General features: G+C 44.4%; 1 protein-coding gene across 2 annotated transcripts in view; it reads right to left on the reverse strand.

The window, feature by feature from the left end:
* Positions 1-16,144, reverse strand: part of POU6F2 (POU class 6 homeobox 2) — a 362,706-nt gene that overhangs the window by 14,964 nt on the left and 331,598 nt on the right. For both annotated transcript variants that reach the window (XM_012654534.1, XM_012654533.1), the window contains exon 6: positions 10,338-10,544. In XM_012654534.1, coding sequence (XP_012509988.1) covers positions 10,338-10,544 — 207 coding nt within the window. The remainder of the gene's footprint in view (positions 1-10,337; positions 10,545-16,144) is intronic.

Genomic DNA, 16,144 nt, shown 5'->3' on the forward strand with positions numbered 1-16,144 from the left:
CTTCAAACAATTGCTGGTAAGGGGCTAATTTGGAAATGTGCTTAATGAGCTATTTCCCCTCTGGTCCCCTGTGGTATTAATATTAATAGTAGCTCCCCCTATCCACATGCTATTCCTATGCAGCAGACATGCCTGGTCTGATTATGAGAAGTAAATAGCCCAAGGCCATCTGGTTGCTGAATATTAGAATCCAGGCTCCCACCTCATAGTTCAGGGCTCTTCCGAGGATTCTATCTATCCCTCCTACAGAATTGCTTGCAGTTACATTTCCAGTGCACACCTGTACTGTTATGCAGCTATGCTAAGTGGAGGCTAGATTATGAACCAAGGATAGTTATGATCTATACAGGAACCCCAATCAATATACATCAAGCATCTGCCAAAGGTAATTAGCTAAGCTGATGAGCATATAATCAACAATTGAATCCAGTAAATTTTATACTGTGGGACACATATTAAAGATTAAATCTATTTTTAATTTGCTTAATAAAATGTGATGGATTTTTGCATGCCAGTCTACCCCCTCTAACCTATTGAGTTGTCCTTCTCAATACCGATACTTGGCAAAAGCTTTTTACGGTTTTGAGTTACTGAATAATAAGATAGTCTTTGGTTTTACCATTCTATCAATATGTTATTGGCCCTGGGTGTGGTAAAGAACCATCAGGTAACTGAGAAAGACAATAATCAATTTAAATATTTCTTCCTCAGACACAACTCAGTAAAGAAAAAATTACTAGGCTGCAATCTTACTTAGGAGTCACTAAAGCAAGCTAGGGCTTGTACATTAAGCTATGCACGAGAAGAAATTCGAGAGGACAATAAAATAGTGCTTTTAAGAACTTGTTCCATGTCTACACAGTCAAAAAGAATCTAAGATTTCTTAGAAGAAAAGATATTTTTCTTCCAAAATAAAAAATCTTTTTTTTTTAAGAACATTGGAGTTCTGCTTACCTTCAGAGGTTAGCCAGACAGTTCAGAAAAACCAATAAAAATTTATAAAAGTTTTTACTTGTCAAGAATCAAGACAATTATATAAGCAGTAGCATCCTAATGGAGCCTATATATCTCATTCCAATGGCCAGTGTACACAGGTATCTGATCTAGAATCACTTGCAAGTCCAGATAGAATAGCCTACTGTACATATCAAAATCAGCCCAGAGATTAACTTCTCCTTCATAACTTCTTTCTTCTGAAAAAGAGGACGTTAGAAGTGCCACATCTGTTTCCTTCCATCCCTAAAACTGCAGTTCTTTCAGGTAAACTATTAAATACAGCACTATGTCATTGATGTGCTTAGTTTCATGATTTTGCTATATTAGTCTTTAGAAATTTTGTACTTAAAATATATTTATCAAATACAAAAAGACAAAGTAGAGATTTAAGCTACTTCATAAAACAATTCTGAGGTCCAATATAAAAATTTAATACACTTTAAATAAACAGCATTAGGAAAATAGTATTTATTTGATTTAAGTATGTTGTTTTTCAGACACTTAACTGCAAAGGTCATATAGGTTTGTGTTGCAAAAATCATGTATGTTTGTATTGCATAGCTATTGGCAAAAGAAATAGATATATAAATCCTAAAATATAGCTGACCACAAAAATTGGAATAGTTTACTAAAAGAAAATGCAGGGAGTGAGGGAATAACTAGAAGTATGAAGGAAAAACTTTCTTTTCCTTCCTGGAAAGAAGCTTCTATAACGGCAGATGTTTTATTACATTGCCTTAATCTTGAAAGGCCAAATATGTGGGTCCCATCTATTGGGTGTTTCCTACATCATTTTACATACATTGTTTTTAATCCTGGCAATAGCCCTCTTGGTTAGGTATTGGTAATACCATTCTAGGAGAGGAAACAGACTTAAAAAGATGAGATAACATAGCTGGGATTGCACAGGTACTAGTATAAGTAAGCTTTGAATCCACGTAAGTCCGACTCAACAGCCAGCGCCCTGTTCACGGTGCCCTGTGCTGCCTCTCAACTCTGCTAAGTCATTGGAGATGCTCTTACAAGTCAAGGAAACAGCAGAGGGCTCTAGTTGGGAAGTGTGGGAACAAATGAGATATGTTCAAACTGATGGGTCATGATGAGCTACACTTTCTAGTTGATCAGCCCTAGTGTAGACCATCATGATCTACCATTCTGAACACATCTCACTGGTGTTTTTTTCCTAACATAAAATGTTTAATATTTTTCTGGTTTTGGAATTATTCTCTGCAGGTCCCAAAGTACTTAAAATGTCATACTTTTAAGAAAACATGGTACTCTCAGGTGGCTAGAGGATTACCCAAAAATATTATTATGATTTTAGTGTAGTCTGGACACACACCTAAGATGGAGTTGCCTACAGATTGTCCTTTGCTTGATATAATTAATTCTGGCTATCTGTAGTACCCCAAACTTACTCTTCTTAGTATTGTATCTGTTTGTATGATCATATTTTCTATTTACTCACCACACTTTCACTAGACTGTCTAAAGGAGCTCAAGTTTATCTCCATCCAAGTTCACACAATCACTTTCTTACCCTTTTTTGAGCTGTGTGCCAGGTGTACATAGGCTGAGAGCATGGAGAGTCCGAGAGAAGGAAGAGAGAAGGGACAGCTTGTGTTAGCCTGGGGCAGTGCATCATCCAGGGAAGGAGGAACCCATGTCCATCCTGCACATGGAATGACAAACGGGGAAGACAGGATGCAGAGTCTGAAAAGCTTTACGCTTCCCGCTGGCTCTCACAGGCTGGCTTTGCTGGTTTGTTTGTGTTGCTTGGCACTGCCAGGGTGTTTAATATATTCACCAAAAATAGATTGGAATAGCAGCACACTGTAGAGGCTTTCTTGATTTTCTGTGCTGCTGCTCCCATGTATCTCCCATGTGTAATGCACTATATCCTCAGTAATGTTCTAGTTTCTGGAATAAAGCATCTTCTAATTAAATCCGTGATTGATAGAAAAATAAATGGGGGTAGCAAGTGTCTTGGAAAATGGAATAAAATGCAGAATGCACTAGACATATTGGAAAAGTGAATGCCTCTAAACAGTAAAATTCAAATAGGATTAAATATAGAGAAATTCATTTGGGGAAGAAAACCTTCTCCAAATCTGCAAAGGCAAAATGGAGGAGGTCTGGCCCTTCACAAATGTGCCAGGGTGCCACAGTGAACCACAGGCTACACACTCATGTGGTGCAGGAGGGGCAGGGAATATAATCCTGAGGGGCCCCCTCAGGAACCAGAACATGTGGGAGGAGCATTGTGGCTCTTCCTCCCTCCCTGCACTGGCTGGCATTTTTCTGAGTAATGTGTATCTTAGAATAGATGAAAGAGAAGTTAAATCAGTTGTTCTCAAGATTTAGACTTCATCAGAATTAGCTGGACAGCTGTAAAAGCCCAGGGTTCAAGAATTTGCATGTCTAACAAGTTCTCAGGTGATGCTGCTGCTGTAGTTGGGAGACCACACGGGTTTTAGAAGGAACTTCTCTTGGAAAAGGCTAAAGAAAGTGGATTTATTATGTCTAGGCAAGGGAAGCCAGAGCCCAGATAGAATAAGAACCTGAGTCTTAGTGAGCTGTTCTTTCTGCTGCGGACAGGACAAGAGCGCAAGTATTAAATTTGCTGGAAGATTTAGGGTTGGCATCAGGATAATCTACCTTGAAAAATTTTGAGGATCTGGAACATGACACAGGGGAGATTTTAGCCGTCTTTGTGGAAAGTTCAAAAAGCGAGGAGGAAGTTATCCTTATGGCGGGGTTTAGGAGACTTACTGGGTTTTCCTTCCAGCTCTAGTTCCTGACTCTGAAATATCTCTTTAACCTGAGTGGGAAGAAGGCCCCAGATGTAAGGTTCTAAAACATGCACCTCCTATCTGCAGGGGCGTAAGTATGGCAGGAATGCCAGTGGCTTCAAGGAAGACAGAGGACAGCTGTGTGCCTCAGCCTACAGTGCCAGGCACGGTGAGGACATGGGGAAGTGAGGAGAGTTAGAATGAGAGAAGGATTGAGTGGAGATGCCCAAACACAGGCAGGGAAGGTCAAGACACTCATAAAACAAGCTGGTAACATGCGGCAAGAGCGCAGCGGGTACAACGATGGAATGGGAGTTAGATTGCAGAGCAGAGCAGAAAATGAGGGACTGAATGCAGTTGAGATAATGAGGTGGGAGAGTGCGGAGAGATGAAGTCGATCAGAAAATAGGTAAATAGAGAAGACAGTGCTGTGTGGAAGGGCTCCTCAAGCCCCTCCAGGCGCAAGTTTAGAACACACTGGCAAACAACAGAAGGCACAGAACTGGAAGGGCACAGAAGGGCCTGAGCTTCGCTTTGCTGGAAGTCTGGCTCCGGCATGCCTGCACCCTGGGTGGTGAAAAACAATTCCGCAGCAATTAAAAGAAACACAACTGACCACCATGGGTTGGATCCTGAACTGGGCTGAATCCGTCTGGTCCCTGCCTTTCAAGTGTAGACTCTTAATGACAATAAAGTTTGACAAAAATGAAGGCAGTGTAGGGGAAAGCAGCGATGAGGGAGAAATGCTTCTCAGGGAGTGTTCGGATAGGATTCACAGAGGTGGGATTGGGGACAGAGGAGGAATGGTGGATCCAGATCCCAAAGGGTGGCTGAACAGGAGTTTGCCAGTCAGGGAAGGTGGGGAGAGGCATTCCAGGCCAGGGGAACAGAACGTAGAAAGAGTAGGAATCGTGTAGGCTGAGTGTGGCAGGGAGAGAGACATGAGGCCATAGAGGTGAGATGCCCAGATGCAAAACTGGAAGGTCAAAGGGCCGCTTTGTATTGGGGTCACCCATATGCATTTTATCCATCTAGGAAAACCCCTATACTATTTTACATTCCTTGTGGGTGGGAATGCCTCATTTATATCTCATTTTGGGTGGCTCCAAGAAAAAAAATTGAGAATCACTGATTCAGGCCCGGGTTGGGAAGGAAAATTGATTTTTAAAAGTTGGTAAACATGTATGTTTTTGTATTTACTTGAAAAGAATAAAGGATGGATTATGATAATCACATGGCATTTTAGGAAAGCTAATTTGAAGAAGCTGCCTCACATTGGCTTTCTATTAGCACCAAGATTACTTTTTGAAGAAAAACTGAGTGTCTTCATGGATGGTAGTCTCCAAGTATTATATTAATAGCTATGGTATTTAATTTTTGAAAAATTTCAATGCTTTGATTTTACAAAGTTGCAACATTTTTCCTTTCAAATGTCTTTATCCCCTTAATGATGCTAAAAACTCTTGTTAACTTTTGTTAGGATTTAGCAAAAGGAAGAATAAATATATATGAAAATTATGTCTATGTGGCTTATAAAGAAACCATTAATTCATAAGTCACAGGATAATCAGGGGAAAGCAATGATGGGACCTGGAGCCACTCTGACCTTGGAAGTTCACCATATCCCACGGGGTATGATGTAGAATCTCATGGAGGGAGCAAAAGGTTACTTTCCAGCTCCACTAAATATTTTTGTATTAAGTAATTTTTTTTTCAGGCGCACAAAAGATTCTTATCTCTCTCTTTTTTTCATCTAGTCCTTTTCTGACTTTTATTTCGTTGCACACCAAGGATCTCTGATATGATACTGTGGAAGCTTTATCTAGGGCTTATTGGATACTGGGGTATTTTTTTTTAAATAGTGTTTGCATTTTAGATGATAACTTACACGCTCTTCTCAATCTTTCATCATTGGTATAAATTACCATCAAGAGTGTTGGATACTCTATTTTTTTTTTTTTTTTTTTTTTGAGACAGAGTCTCACTGTGTTGCCTGGGCTAGATTGCCGTGGCATCATCCTCGCTCGCAGCAACCTCAAACTCCTGGGCTCAAGCGATCCTCCTGCCTCAGCCTTCTGAGTAGCTGGGACTACAGGCATGTGCCACCATGCCCGACTAATTTTTTCTATATATTTTTAGTTGTCCGATTAATTTCTTTCTATTTTTAGTAGAGACGGGGTCTCACTCTTGCTCAGGCTGGTTTCGAACTCCTGAGCTCAAACAATCCGCCTGCCTCGGCCTCCCAGAGTGGTAGGATTACAGGCGTGAGCCACCGCGCCTGGCCACTCCATTTCTTAAATTCAGGCTCTTTTAATTAATGGTAGGCAGATGTAAAAATTAAAGTAAAGATGTAATTACTTTTATTAAGTTAAAACAAACCACTCCAGGTCATCTGGTCCAAAAGCCCTGTACTTTCCTCCATGAAAGTGGACATCCTTACAGGAACTCTCTGTTCCTGTAATTTATGACATATTTTACTGTCAGAACTATGCTTTTGTGAGATCAAGCATTTGTCATAAATCACATGAAAAAATAAATTGAGAAACTTCTCTACTGTGTGACAGAAATCCTTTACTTTTTAGTGGTTGTCCATATTATATTTCTTCAATGTAAAGGGTAATATTTAATGAAAAAATGGAAGACCACTATCCTCATATCTCTAGTTTTGAGCTTTTTACTTTTTGGCTCTGGGAATTTTATGATCCACTATCCTCAGAATCGCAGCTTTTATATCTGAGACTCAGACTTGTGCATCTCCTGTCGATTTGCCCAACTTGTTAGCTTTACTACATGTTCTAAGGTGTTTCGACTGGAACTGAAGCCAAGAAATAAAGTTGTTCATTTATTTCCACCATTTCTCTGGTATTTCTGACCAGGTTCACCAGTGGTTTTCTGGATTTTTCTGGGACTAGGATAGACCACTGCCACATGCCTTGCACAAGAGAAGCAGGCCTCTTGGTGCCTGCGGGACTTGAGTATTTGTAACAGTAACAGTAACAGTTCCCATGTTACTCTGTTCAGCTGTGCTCGCGTGTTCTGTCTGTGCATGCATGTACACCAGAGGTGCGTGTAACGCACACTGGCGAAGGGAGTCTTGCTCTTTGGGGTGTCGGTTTTAGCTGACATGTTGGTTGGTTGGATTTGCAAGGTATACACCCTAGAAGGTGGCTGTTTCTTCCCAGTTGCTAGATCTCCAATTCTGCAGCAAAGAGGAGGAGGGTGGTAGTGGTGGTGGTGGCTAGACCCAGCAGAGGACTGGATGTTCCTGCAGAAGTAACAGGATTTCATTCCAGGGGCTGACAGGGGCTTTGGGGGAAAGCTTCTGAGGTGTGTCTGAGCTCATGAAAGAGAGCGTGGAAGTGGATTACTAACGTCTACCGTGGGCAAGAGGTCGAGGAGCAGCACCGTTCTGGCCTCTTATTTGCCATGTCTTGGTTAGGCCCTCCTCCTGGATCAAAACTACACTGTCTCAAATCTAGAGCTGTGATTTTATGTAACAGCAATAGTCTATCACCCACACCTGCCTTTGAGAGTCAGGGTGAGAGTGAGAGCTACTTTATATTAAATGTTAATGATTTCTAACTAATTCATCACCTTTTTGGCAATTTACAACTGGCTTTGTTGACAGAAATAGTTTTTTAGCAGATTGAACAAAAAGAGGCCAATCTCCTCATTTTTCTCCTTAGAGATTATTCTGAACATAGTTGGAACAGATAGAACTAGGGTTTAAAAAGCCAGTGAAAGAGAATCTTACCTCATTTGGCGAGCCATTTGGAAGGTAGAGAATCAAATGGGATCTCGTAAATAATAAAAGAAAAAAGCCAGCTGAGTGATGGGGGAGGAAAGTCCTTAATGATATTGTGATAAGTTTGGCAGGGACTGCCCCACTGTCTGCGATAACACTGAGGAAGAAGAGGGTGGCCGGGAACTGTGGCTCCCCAGGCTGGAGACACAGATTTAGAGCAAGAAGACGGACATCTTTGTTTCTAGGAAGTGTGAGTATGCAGACTTGGCTCAGTTTTCCCTGGTGTTGCCTCTCGCACTGGATGAAGTACCCTTGCTGACCACTCTCATAGATTCTCAGTTCTTTCTCCTGGACCTACTAATCCCAGGGACATGTTTGCACAAGTCTGATGAATGTGCATCCCCCTCGCTAGAGTTTACAGTCTTCCTTTACCTTGAAGGAAGGGCTCATGGTATCTGTCTTGCCCACCAACAAAGCCTAGCTTCCTGGTACAGTGCCCAACACATGGTAGATGGGTAATAAATATTTCCATTAAACAGATTTTTTTTTATATTCATTGAACAAGCAAATGGATTGTGCAAGCATAGCCTCTGAATGGGCTGTTTTCCCATTTGGATCAGAAGCCACCCGGAGGCAATGGCTGAGGTCTCTGGAAGGATGTTTCTGCGTTGTTGTAGATGAATGAATGGTGCTTTCTTCTTCCCTTCGCTATGTATTTCATTTTCTTGCTAAATGCTTTGCCTTACACAGTTTCCAGCAACACATAAAGCCATATGCTCGGTCCTATCCTCCCTGTTGGTCTTCACCATTCTCTTCCACTGTCTTTCTTTGTGAATGTACACCCCAGCTTTAAATCTGGGTCCTAGCCTTGCCCACCTCTTACTTCTTAACTCGCCCAGTTAACGGGCTCCCTCTTTCAGTGTATTTCAAACAGGGATGACACAGACTTTAAAACATTACAACAAAGAAAGAGAGGAATTGATGTTTCTCCACAGCTTTACCTGATTTCATCTCTGCAGCATTTGACACTGGTCCACTTCCTACTTTTTTTGAAAAATCTTGGATGCTTGATCACTATACTCTCGGTTCCTCTCCTAGTTATCCGAACACTTCTCTCTCCCTTCCCTACTTCCATCCCTTAAAAGCGGGTGTTTCCCAAGATGACTCCTTGGTCTTCCTTCCCTTCTTCTCAAGCTTTTTCTGTTCTTTCTTCTTTCTCTTGCTCCTCCTCTTTCTCTGGATGTCTCATTTGTTTTCAGCCACCACAAATGTACTCATGACTCCCAGATCTAGCTCTGCTGTCCTGAGCTCTACTACAATTCCAGACCTTATTTTCAACTATCAAGCACATGCTTTCATTAATTTCTGTTTGTGTTTTGCTGTAGTTTCCTAAATGGTTTGTTTATAATAGATGTTTCACCACTTCAGTTCAACCCTCATACTGCTTTACCAGAGGTTGTTTTCTTGGGGAAAAAGCCCCCCAAAACTGAGCATGTTGTTCCCCTTTTAAAATACCTCTTATAGATTCTCAGGGCTGCAGAGTAAATTATCATCATCACCATCATCATCACTATCATCGTGACTGTATTAGTGCTTACCGTGTGCCAGGCACTGTTCATACATATTAACTCATTTAATCCTCACATCCACTCTGTGAGATAGGTATTGGTGTATCCCCATGTTGCAGACGAGGAACCTGGGCACATGCTACAGATGGGAACCTGTCGTGTGTTCAAGACCACACAGAAACAAAGTCCATCCTTTTTAGCTTGGCTATAGAGCCCTTCCATGACTGACCTCCGCTCCAATCACATGGACCTTTCTCCTGTTTCTCAATACTCGGTCCTCTCCCACTGCCTTGTCTTTGTGCCTGCACTTCCCACTGCCTGCAATGTTGTTAACCCTTCATTTACCTGGTTAACTCTTACCCACCCATCTGGACTCTGTTCCCAAGCCATTATCTCTGGGAGGACTCAAAACTCTCTGGGCAGAACTGGTCACTTTCATCTCTGTGGTCACACCTGCCCTGTCCCCAGACATTCTCTGCTTTACTGCACAACAGCTCTGCTTATGTATCTGTATCCTCTATAGTGTGATGAGCTCCCCAAATCAGAAAGCAGCTCTCTTTTCATCTGCATTTCTTAGCATTTATCAGGGGTCTGTTATACATTGGGCTACCAAAAGGTGTTTGTTGAAGGAGCCAATTAACCAGAAGCTCCATGAGGTGAGGGACCATGTCTGTCTTCTCGGGTGCTGTGTACCCCCAGGTCTTTGGCATAAACACATAGGAAGTCCTCAGTTGATATGTGAATGGAAAAATGAACTGGATCGTCATGGTTTTAGTGCAATTCAACCAAGCAGAACTTCCTATTTTTCATTCCCTCGTTTATAGGCAGCAATTTCAGTAGCATCAACTTGAGATCTCTTGGTATTTAATCTTTTTTTCATTTACAGTTAAAGCATAAGTGGTTTTGGTTTCCTTTTGACATTTAAAAAATCTGAAAATTAAGTATTATGAATGTGGATGAATAAGAACACAACTCTATCAAATTTTAGATTACTATCTCTGCTTAGAATTTAACATATTCCTGTTTTTAGATTAAAGAGCTATTTAGTTATTGCCCATATTTACTAAGGATGAAAAATAAAGCTACATGCTTTTTTATAAGTATTGATATGTTTGGATTAGTGGCATTAAATATTTTGGAATGTAAAAATGACTTTTCATTGATTGAGACCAAAAAGGAGCAGGGAGGGAAGGCGGGGTGTCCCGGTGTCCTGGTTTCCGTGGCCTGGAACCGTTACCTGCTGGCCTGGCTTGATGGGCGACAGCGTGATGCCCTGGGTGTTGATCACAGGCAGGATCTGGTTCCCGATGACCGTGGCGATGATCTGGCCTTGGGCGTTTGTCAGGAGCTGGGGCGTGATTGGCTGCACTTGAAGGCCCTGAGTGCCACTCGCTGCTTGGCTCGAGGGCCCCGGATTAGGCATCAGCGGAATGGTCCCAATGATCTGCAAGAGACAGGCCCAGAGATGAGGAGCCAGGTTCCGTTCGGAGTCTGCACTTGCAACTTAAGCCCACACGGCGCCCTGGTCTCCATAGGATGCTACCTGGGAGCCAATTCAGAATCTGCAAGCAGGTCTGGAGCGGGGCGTGGGAGAAAGTGTCAGGACAAGCATCTAAAGAAGAGATAAGTGCACATGGACTGAGGTCATGGAGGGAGGGAAAGCATCTTATTTAAAAATGAAATCAAGCATCGGCTAAGGCATAAACATGCAATTTCTGCCAGGGCGGTGCTGACATCTATTTTCTCTCAGAACCAGAGAGAGGATGGGCACTCAAGGTCCTCGTCTACTTGGGGAGCCCCATGGGGGCTCCTCCCACACCATCTGCCCCCTCAATCCTCTGCCTCCTTCCCGTCACCCACATCCCGACATCCTGCTCCTCTCGCAAGGTCAGGAGTTGGCTCCCTGATACCCCTGCAGGATGAGGGGCCTCCAGCACCCTGGTGCCCACGGTGGTTGAGAGCCTGGGCTCTGGAGACAGACAGGTAGGTCCCATTCCCAGCTGTGCCACCCCCTGGCTGTGTCACACTTGTGACATGGGACCTAAACTTTCTGAAGGCTTGAAAGAAGTGGGATTATAAACGAATGTTTGAAAACTCTTAAAATAGAGGTGAAATGACTACTGAGGGTTGAAACCAGAAATAAAGTGCACTTTAGATGATGTGTTTCAAGCTGGGGCCCAAAGGTTAGGGGCTCAGGGCCTCTGTGGCAGGTGGCAGGAGAGGCTGTTCTCTGTGTTGAGTGGCCTCTGGCTTCAGTCAATGGGTCATGTAGACTGACCCAGGAGGGGCCTGGCTGGGTTCAATGACCACGCTAAGGAGAAAGGGACCATGAATAGGAAAAGCTAGTGTGTCCATAGAATCTGGAAATAAGGACAGAGGTAATGTGCAAAAACTGAAAATATGATCTTTGTTTCTAAATGTTGTGGACTCTATGAGGGGGTCATGGAGCTTGCTGTGTGGGTGCTTTCCCGCCTGCACACACCACGGGATGGTCACACAGCTCTCTTTGCTGGTCACCTTCAGGGGCTGCCTCCCAGCTGTGAGTTGTGGTGATCTGGCCTGGGGGTCACCAAGATGTAGTAACAATAAGCTCTCAGCAGGTGTTTTTGCATGTAAGCTTTCATCTCATTCTACATTCTTGCAACACCTCTAAGAAGTAGGTGCCGGTCATGCCTCCACTTACTAGGAAAGACACCGGGCACAGGGAGGCCAAGGAACTCGGCTGCGTCTCTTCCTGGAGGAATCTGTGAGGGACAGAGCTGGAACTGAGGTCCAGGTCTGGCTGACCCCAATGTAATGCCACCTGGCTGCCCCCGCATGAGGGACATTGAAGGGGGCCAGCTCTTAGCAAACACACGGTACCTTGTTTGTCATTTCCCACTGGACAGAAGGCTGCTTGTGGGCTGGGTTTATAAGTGATACTGCTTTCTACCCCCCACGTGCCCCAAGCAATGCTGTGAACATAGTTTCTCAGTAAATGTGTTTTGACTGAATAGTTTCCAGACTCAGCTGTCCCTGGGACTCCAAGTGTAGCTGGGGCTGCAGGAGAACCGCAGGACCCCACCATTCCCTGACAGACCACGCTGGAGGAAGCCTCTTCCTCACTGGGCGGCTGCTCCCACCACAAAAGCCCCTGTGGGATGGCGCTAATGGAGGAGCTGTGCGAATATCAAGTCTCAATGGCAGTTGTCAGTGGAGACTGATAAAGGTCAGGTAATCACTGCGAGAGCGGTCAGCAGCCCCTCGGGGAACGTGCAGGGCTGCATCGCACCGAGCGAGCCTGCTAGCCCACCCGCAGCACCAGCCTGAGCAAGGTCAGGAGGAGTCCACGTCGATAGATCACGGCGCATAAGTACTTTATTGATGAGTGGTCTTGCATTAAACAGCCCAGGACTCACAGGCTGCTTCCTGTGACCACACAGGCCAAGTAAGAGAGGCCTGTGGAGCAGCCTCCCGTCCTCAGCCCACGTTGGATAATTCCCCTTTCTACACATGCACAGTGAAAACCCGGCCACGGACCCTCCCGCTCTGGCCTCCCCCCGGTGTCGTGGGCCTTCTCAGCCCCTCTCCATCGGATTGGCGTGAGCTGAAAGTCTGTAGGAGCTGGATACATTTACGGGGCAGGGTTGTGGATTGTATTTTAGGCAGGTGTCAGTGTGTTAGGAGTCGGTGGGAATAAGTAGCCTGAGAGCATGGTTCAGAGCGAGGCACGGCACATGACAGCCTCGCTGTGATGGAGAGAGAGGCATTCTGCCCCGGGAAGAGTGTCGCAAGTCTGCGCTCCCCTCTGCAGTAATGAGATGCTCTGCCTGCTCTCTGGGTGGAAAGAAGAAGAGAGGCTCGCGCAGCCTCTTCCCTAAGCGCAGCCTCGCTTCCCGACACTGCAGCGACATTACTAAAACATGGCACCATTTGTGTTCCTCCTCCTCCTCCTCTCCTCTCTTCTTTCCTGAGCCTGAGCATCACTTATCAAGGATGGGACAACAGCAGTGTCAGAGCCGGAGGAATCCGTAACGGCCTGACGGCAGGAACCTTTCACAGAGAGTTCGCCTGCAAGCTGAGGGCTGGGGGCAGGAGCGGTTGTAAAGTCAGGAGGCCTCTGCCAAGTTGTGCAGTTCTCATTCTTGTTTCCTTTGCAGGAGTGTTGGGGCCACAAACAAAGTGTCAAAAACTCAGCAGAGCATTATGGGGAATTTTGTCACATTCTCCAATGCATCACAACACGTTGGTTGTAATTTACTCCCATTCATTGGAAGCTAGAGATGATACACACTGTGTTGTCTAAAAGTTCTCTGAAGTGCCTGTTTTGCTCAGTCTGACTCTGATTCCTCTTAGCGTGTCCACAGATCTAATTAGAACTCCTCCACGAACTTTGACTTCACAGAGGTTGCAACAAGAAAGTCAGAGGCGCGGAGGTGGCCAAGGCCTGAGACTCTGTGCTCGTGAGAAATCGTCCAGTTTACTTGTGGAAACTGTATTTTAAATTAAAGGTCTTTTGATAGTCGAAGAGAAATATTCACATCTACATATATTTCAACTAAATTAGGAAATTAAAACTGAGGTTTGACAAGGCTGTAGGGGATCTTTGATTTGAGAGCAAAGATAGAAAGAAGATGCTTTTGAGATACTTGTAGTCCTAAAACTGGCTTTGGGAATTTGACTTCCCAGCTTTCAGAAGCTGAGGAGTTACTGCGAGGAGAAGTCCTGCTGGAAGGCAATGTTGCCGGGCAAACAAGGCAATTGGGCTAGGAGTCCTGTTCAAGCCGTTCAATGTACAAGACAAATTCACACTTTCCTAAAATGCTGAGGATTGTGGCAGAGCAGCCTAATACGTGTAGAGCCTTCTTTCTGTAAGTACTTTGTCACGTGCCATGGAGGATGACAAGAAGATGCAACTGGGGCAGGGGAGGGAGAGACAGGACAGACGCTTCAAATGCAAAGATTCCAACAGTCCAAGGGAGGAAAGGATAATCACTAAACGAGTGACAAGGAGTCTCCAAGAAAAATCTCTACGCCCACGTGGTGGGGTGCTCAAAAGAACATCGGGAATGAATGAGTTATTTCCGAGGAAGAAAAGGGGGGATGGTTTGGGAAGACTTCACAGAAGAAAGAAGGGCCAAGCAGGGTCTTGGAGACTGAGTGGGCTCTGGCATGGCAGGGAAACCATTCCAAACAGGAGACCAGCCCGAAGGTGGGAAACCTGGGGATGGGAGTTGACTAGTTTGGGTACCAGAAGGGTTGAGACAGGTTAGCCCAAAAGGGTCAAATTCCATCCAGTCAAGGGATATGATGAGTTGGTTTAGATGGCGGGCAGGGAGAAGTGTGAAATGAAGCTATTCAGGTGTGAATGTGACCGTGTGGACAGAGTGGACTCAAGTGGTGAGAGACTACAGACCTGGAGATCAGCCGTAGACCTGCGATGCTATCGTAGTCATTCAAGTGTGAAGCAAAATGCCTCAGTGAATCTTTGGCCTAGGGGTTGGCGTCCACTTCAACTCAAAAGGCATGGCCTACTGTATGCCTAGGTTGCAACAATAGAGATGTTTGAGTAAAATTATTGCCTCATCAATCCCACAGTAAGTAGCTCAGGCATCATTTGCAATGATCCTCTGTGTCTCTGTCCTGACTCTCTTACTAGTAATGATTCATCTCTGATGAATGCTTTCCCCAGGCCAAGGCCCATGCTGGTATCATAATGATAATTTGTGACCTAACAGAGTTCTGGCTTCACTGAAAGTTCTGGCTGTGCATGTCCACCCATCTCTTTCCTTAGATGAGTTAAGAGCATAAACCACAAACGAGAAATAAAGTTCATGTAGCAAGAGCAACTGAAAAAATTATTCAAATGACTACTAGTGTTCATTAGCACATGGATTTGAAAGATCCCTATTTCCATAGGAATTTAGGTGGCTTACACCCAAATGTGACTATCATTAATTCAGCAGCAATTGCAATGTAAGCTATCGTGACTACCACCTTGTGATTGTAGCAAACCTCAGCAATTCAGGGCCATGAATTTGGAAACATGCAGGGCTTCTGTGGGCCATCGGGATACCACCTCGCTGCCCTCGTGCACCTCAGTCTAGGTGAGGTAGTCAATAGGGATGAATTATGAGTGATGGAGGGGAAGCGCCCCGAGTATATTCACTGCCAATGTGTAGGTGCCATCAGCAGCAGTCTGAGGTTGTGTCACAGAAGCCCAGGCAAGTCATCTGATGGGCCACACGTGGTTATAGTCGATGATATGCTGTTAAACTCTGCTACGGAGAATGTGATAGCAGATGTCAAATTGACAAGTAATTTTGTTGCCCATATCTTTAAGAAAAGGAAACCCATCGATGCTGTAAATCGATGACTTCCCCAGGTCTTTAAATTCACCAGCAGAAAAAATTCTTTCCCAAATATTTGTGTAACCTTAGCACGTTTTAATCAAGAGGCTTTTGTTAACACTAGCATCACTCTGTCCATTCTTAAACAAAGAGCTTACGGCATTTGAGAGCCAAGGAGCTGGGGGTGAGCGACCACCAAATGGAAGCAGCCAAGCACCTTCTCCTTCCTTTCTGGTCTGGCCACAGCTATTCTCCCTCTTTCTCCAGGTGACAATTTTGTCTTGTTGATACAGTACATTCATTCCAGGCTCACTGTGCTCCCAGGTTTAAGGTTAAACTCTCTTAGAATTACTTTGGCAACTCTGATTAGGGCGTTGATTCTAGAAAGTGTAGGAGAATCTCACTATTTCTCAAACAAAACGTATTTTTCCAAGATACAATCTAGTGCCTTCTTGCATTTGGCTATGTCCAAGATGGGGAACAAGAGAAGTGTAAATACTGAGAGGGGCTTTAGCAGAGAATCTGAGTCAGAGAATGGAAAGGCATGAAGATAAGCAGATGAAGGCAGGCCACCAGAGGAAGACACCAAACCAAGGACAAATGGGTTTAACTTTGTAGGCAATGCCTACAGCTGGCCGTGGCTTTCTGGAGCTCCGGAGTTTCCTCAGTTCAGGAAGAAACAGTGCCATGATTGACTGACAATGCCTGGCATGGG

The sequence above is a fragment of the Propithecus coquereli genome, unplaced genomic scaffold, assembly GCF_000956105.1.
Source record: "Propithecus coquereli isolate 6110/MARCELLA unplaced genomic scaffold, Pcoq_1.0 Scaffold441, whole genome shotgun sequence".
NCBI classification, from domain to species: Eukaryota; Metazoa; Chordata; class Mammalia; order Primates; family Indriidae; genus Propithecus; species Propithecus coquereli.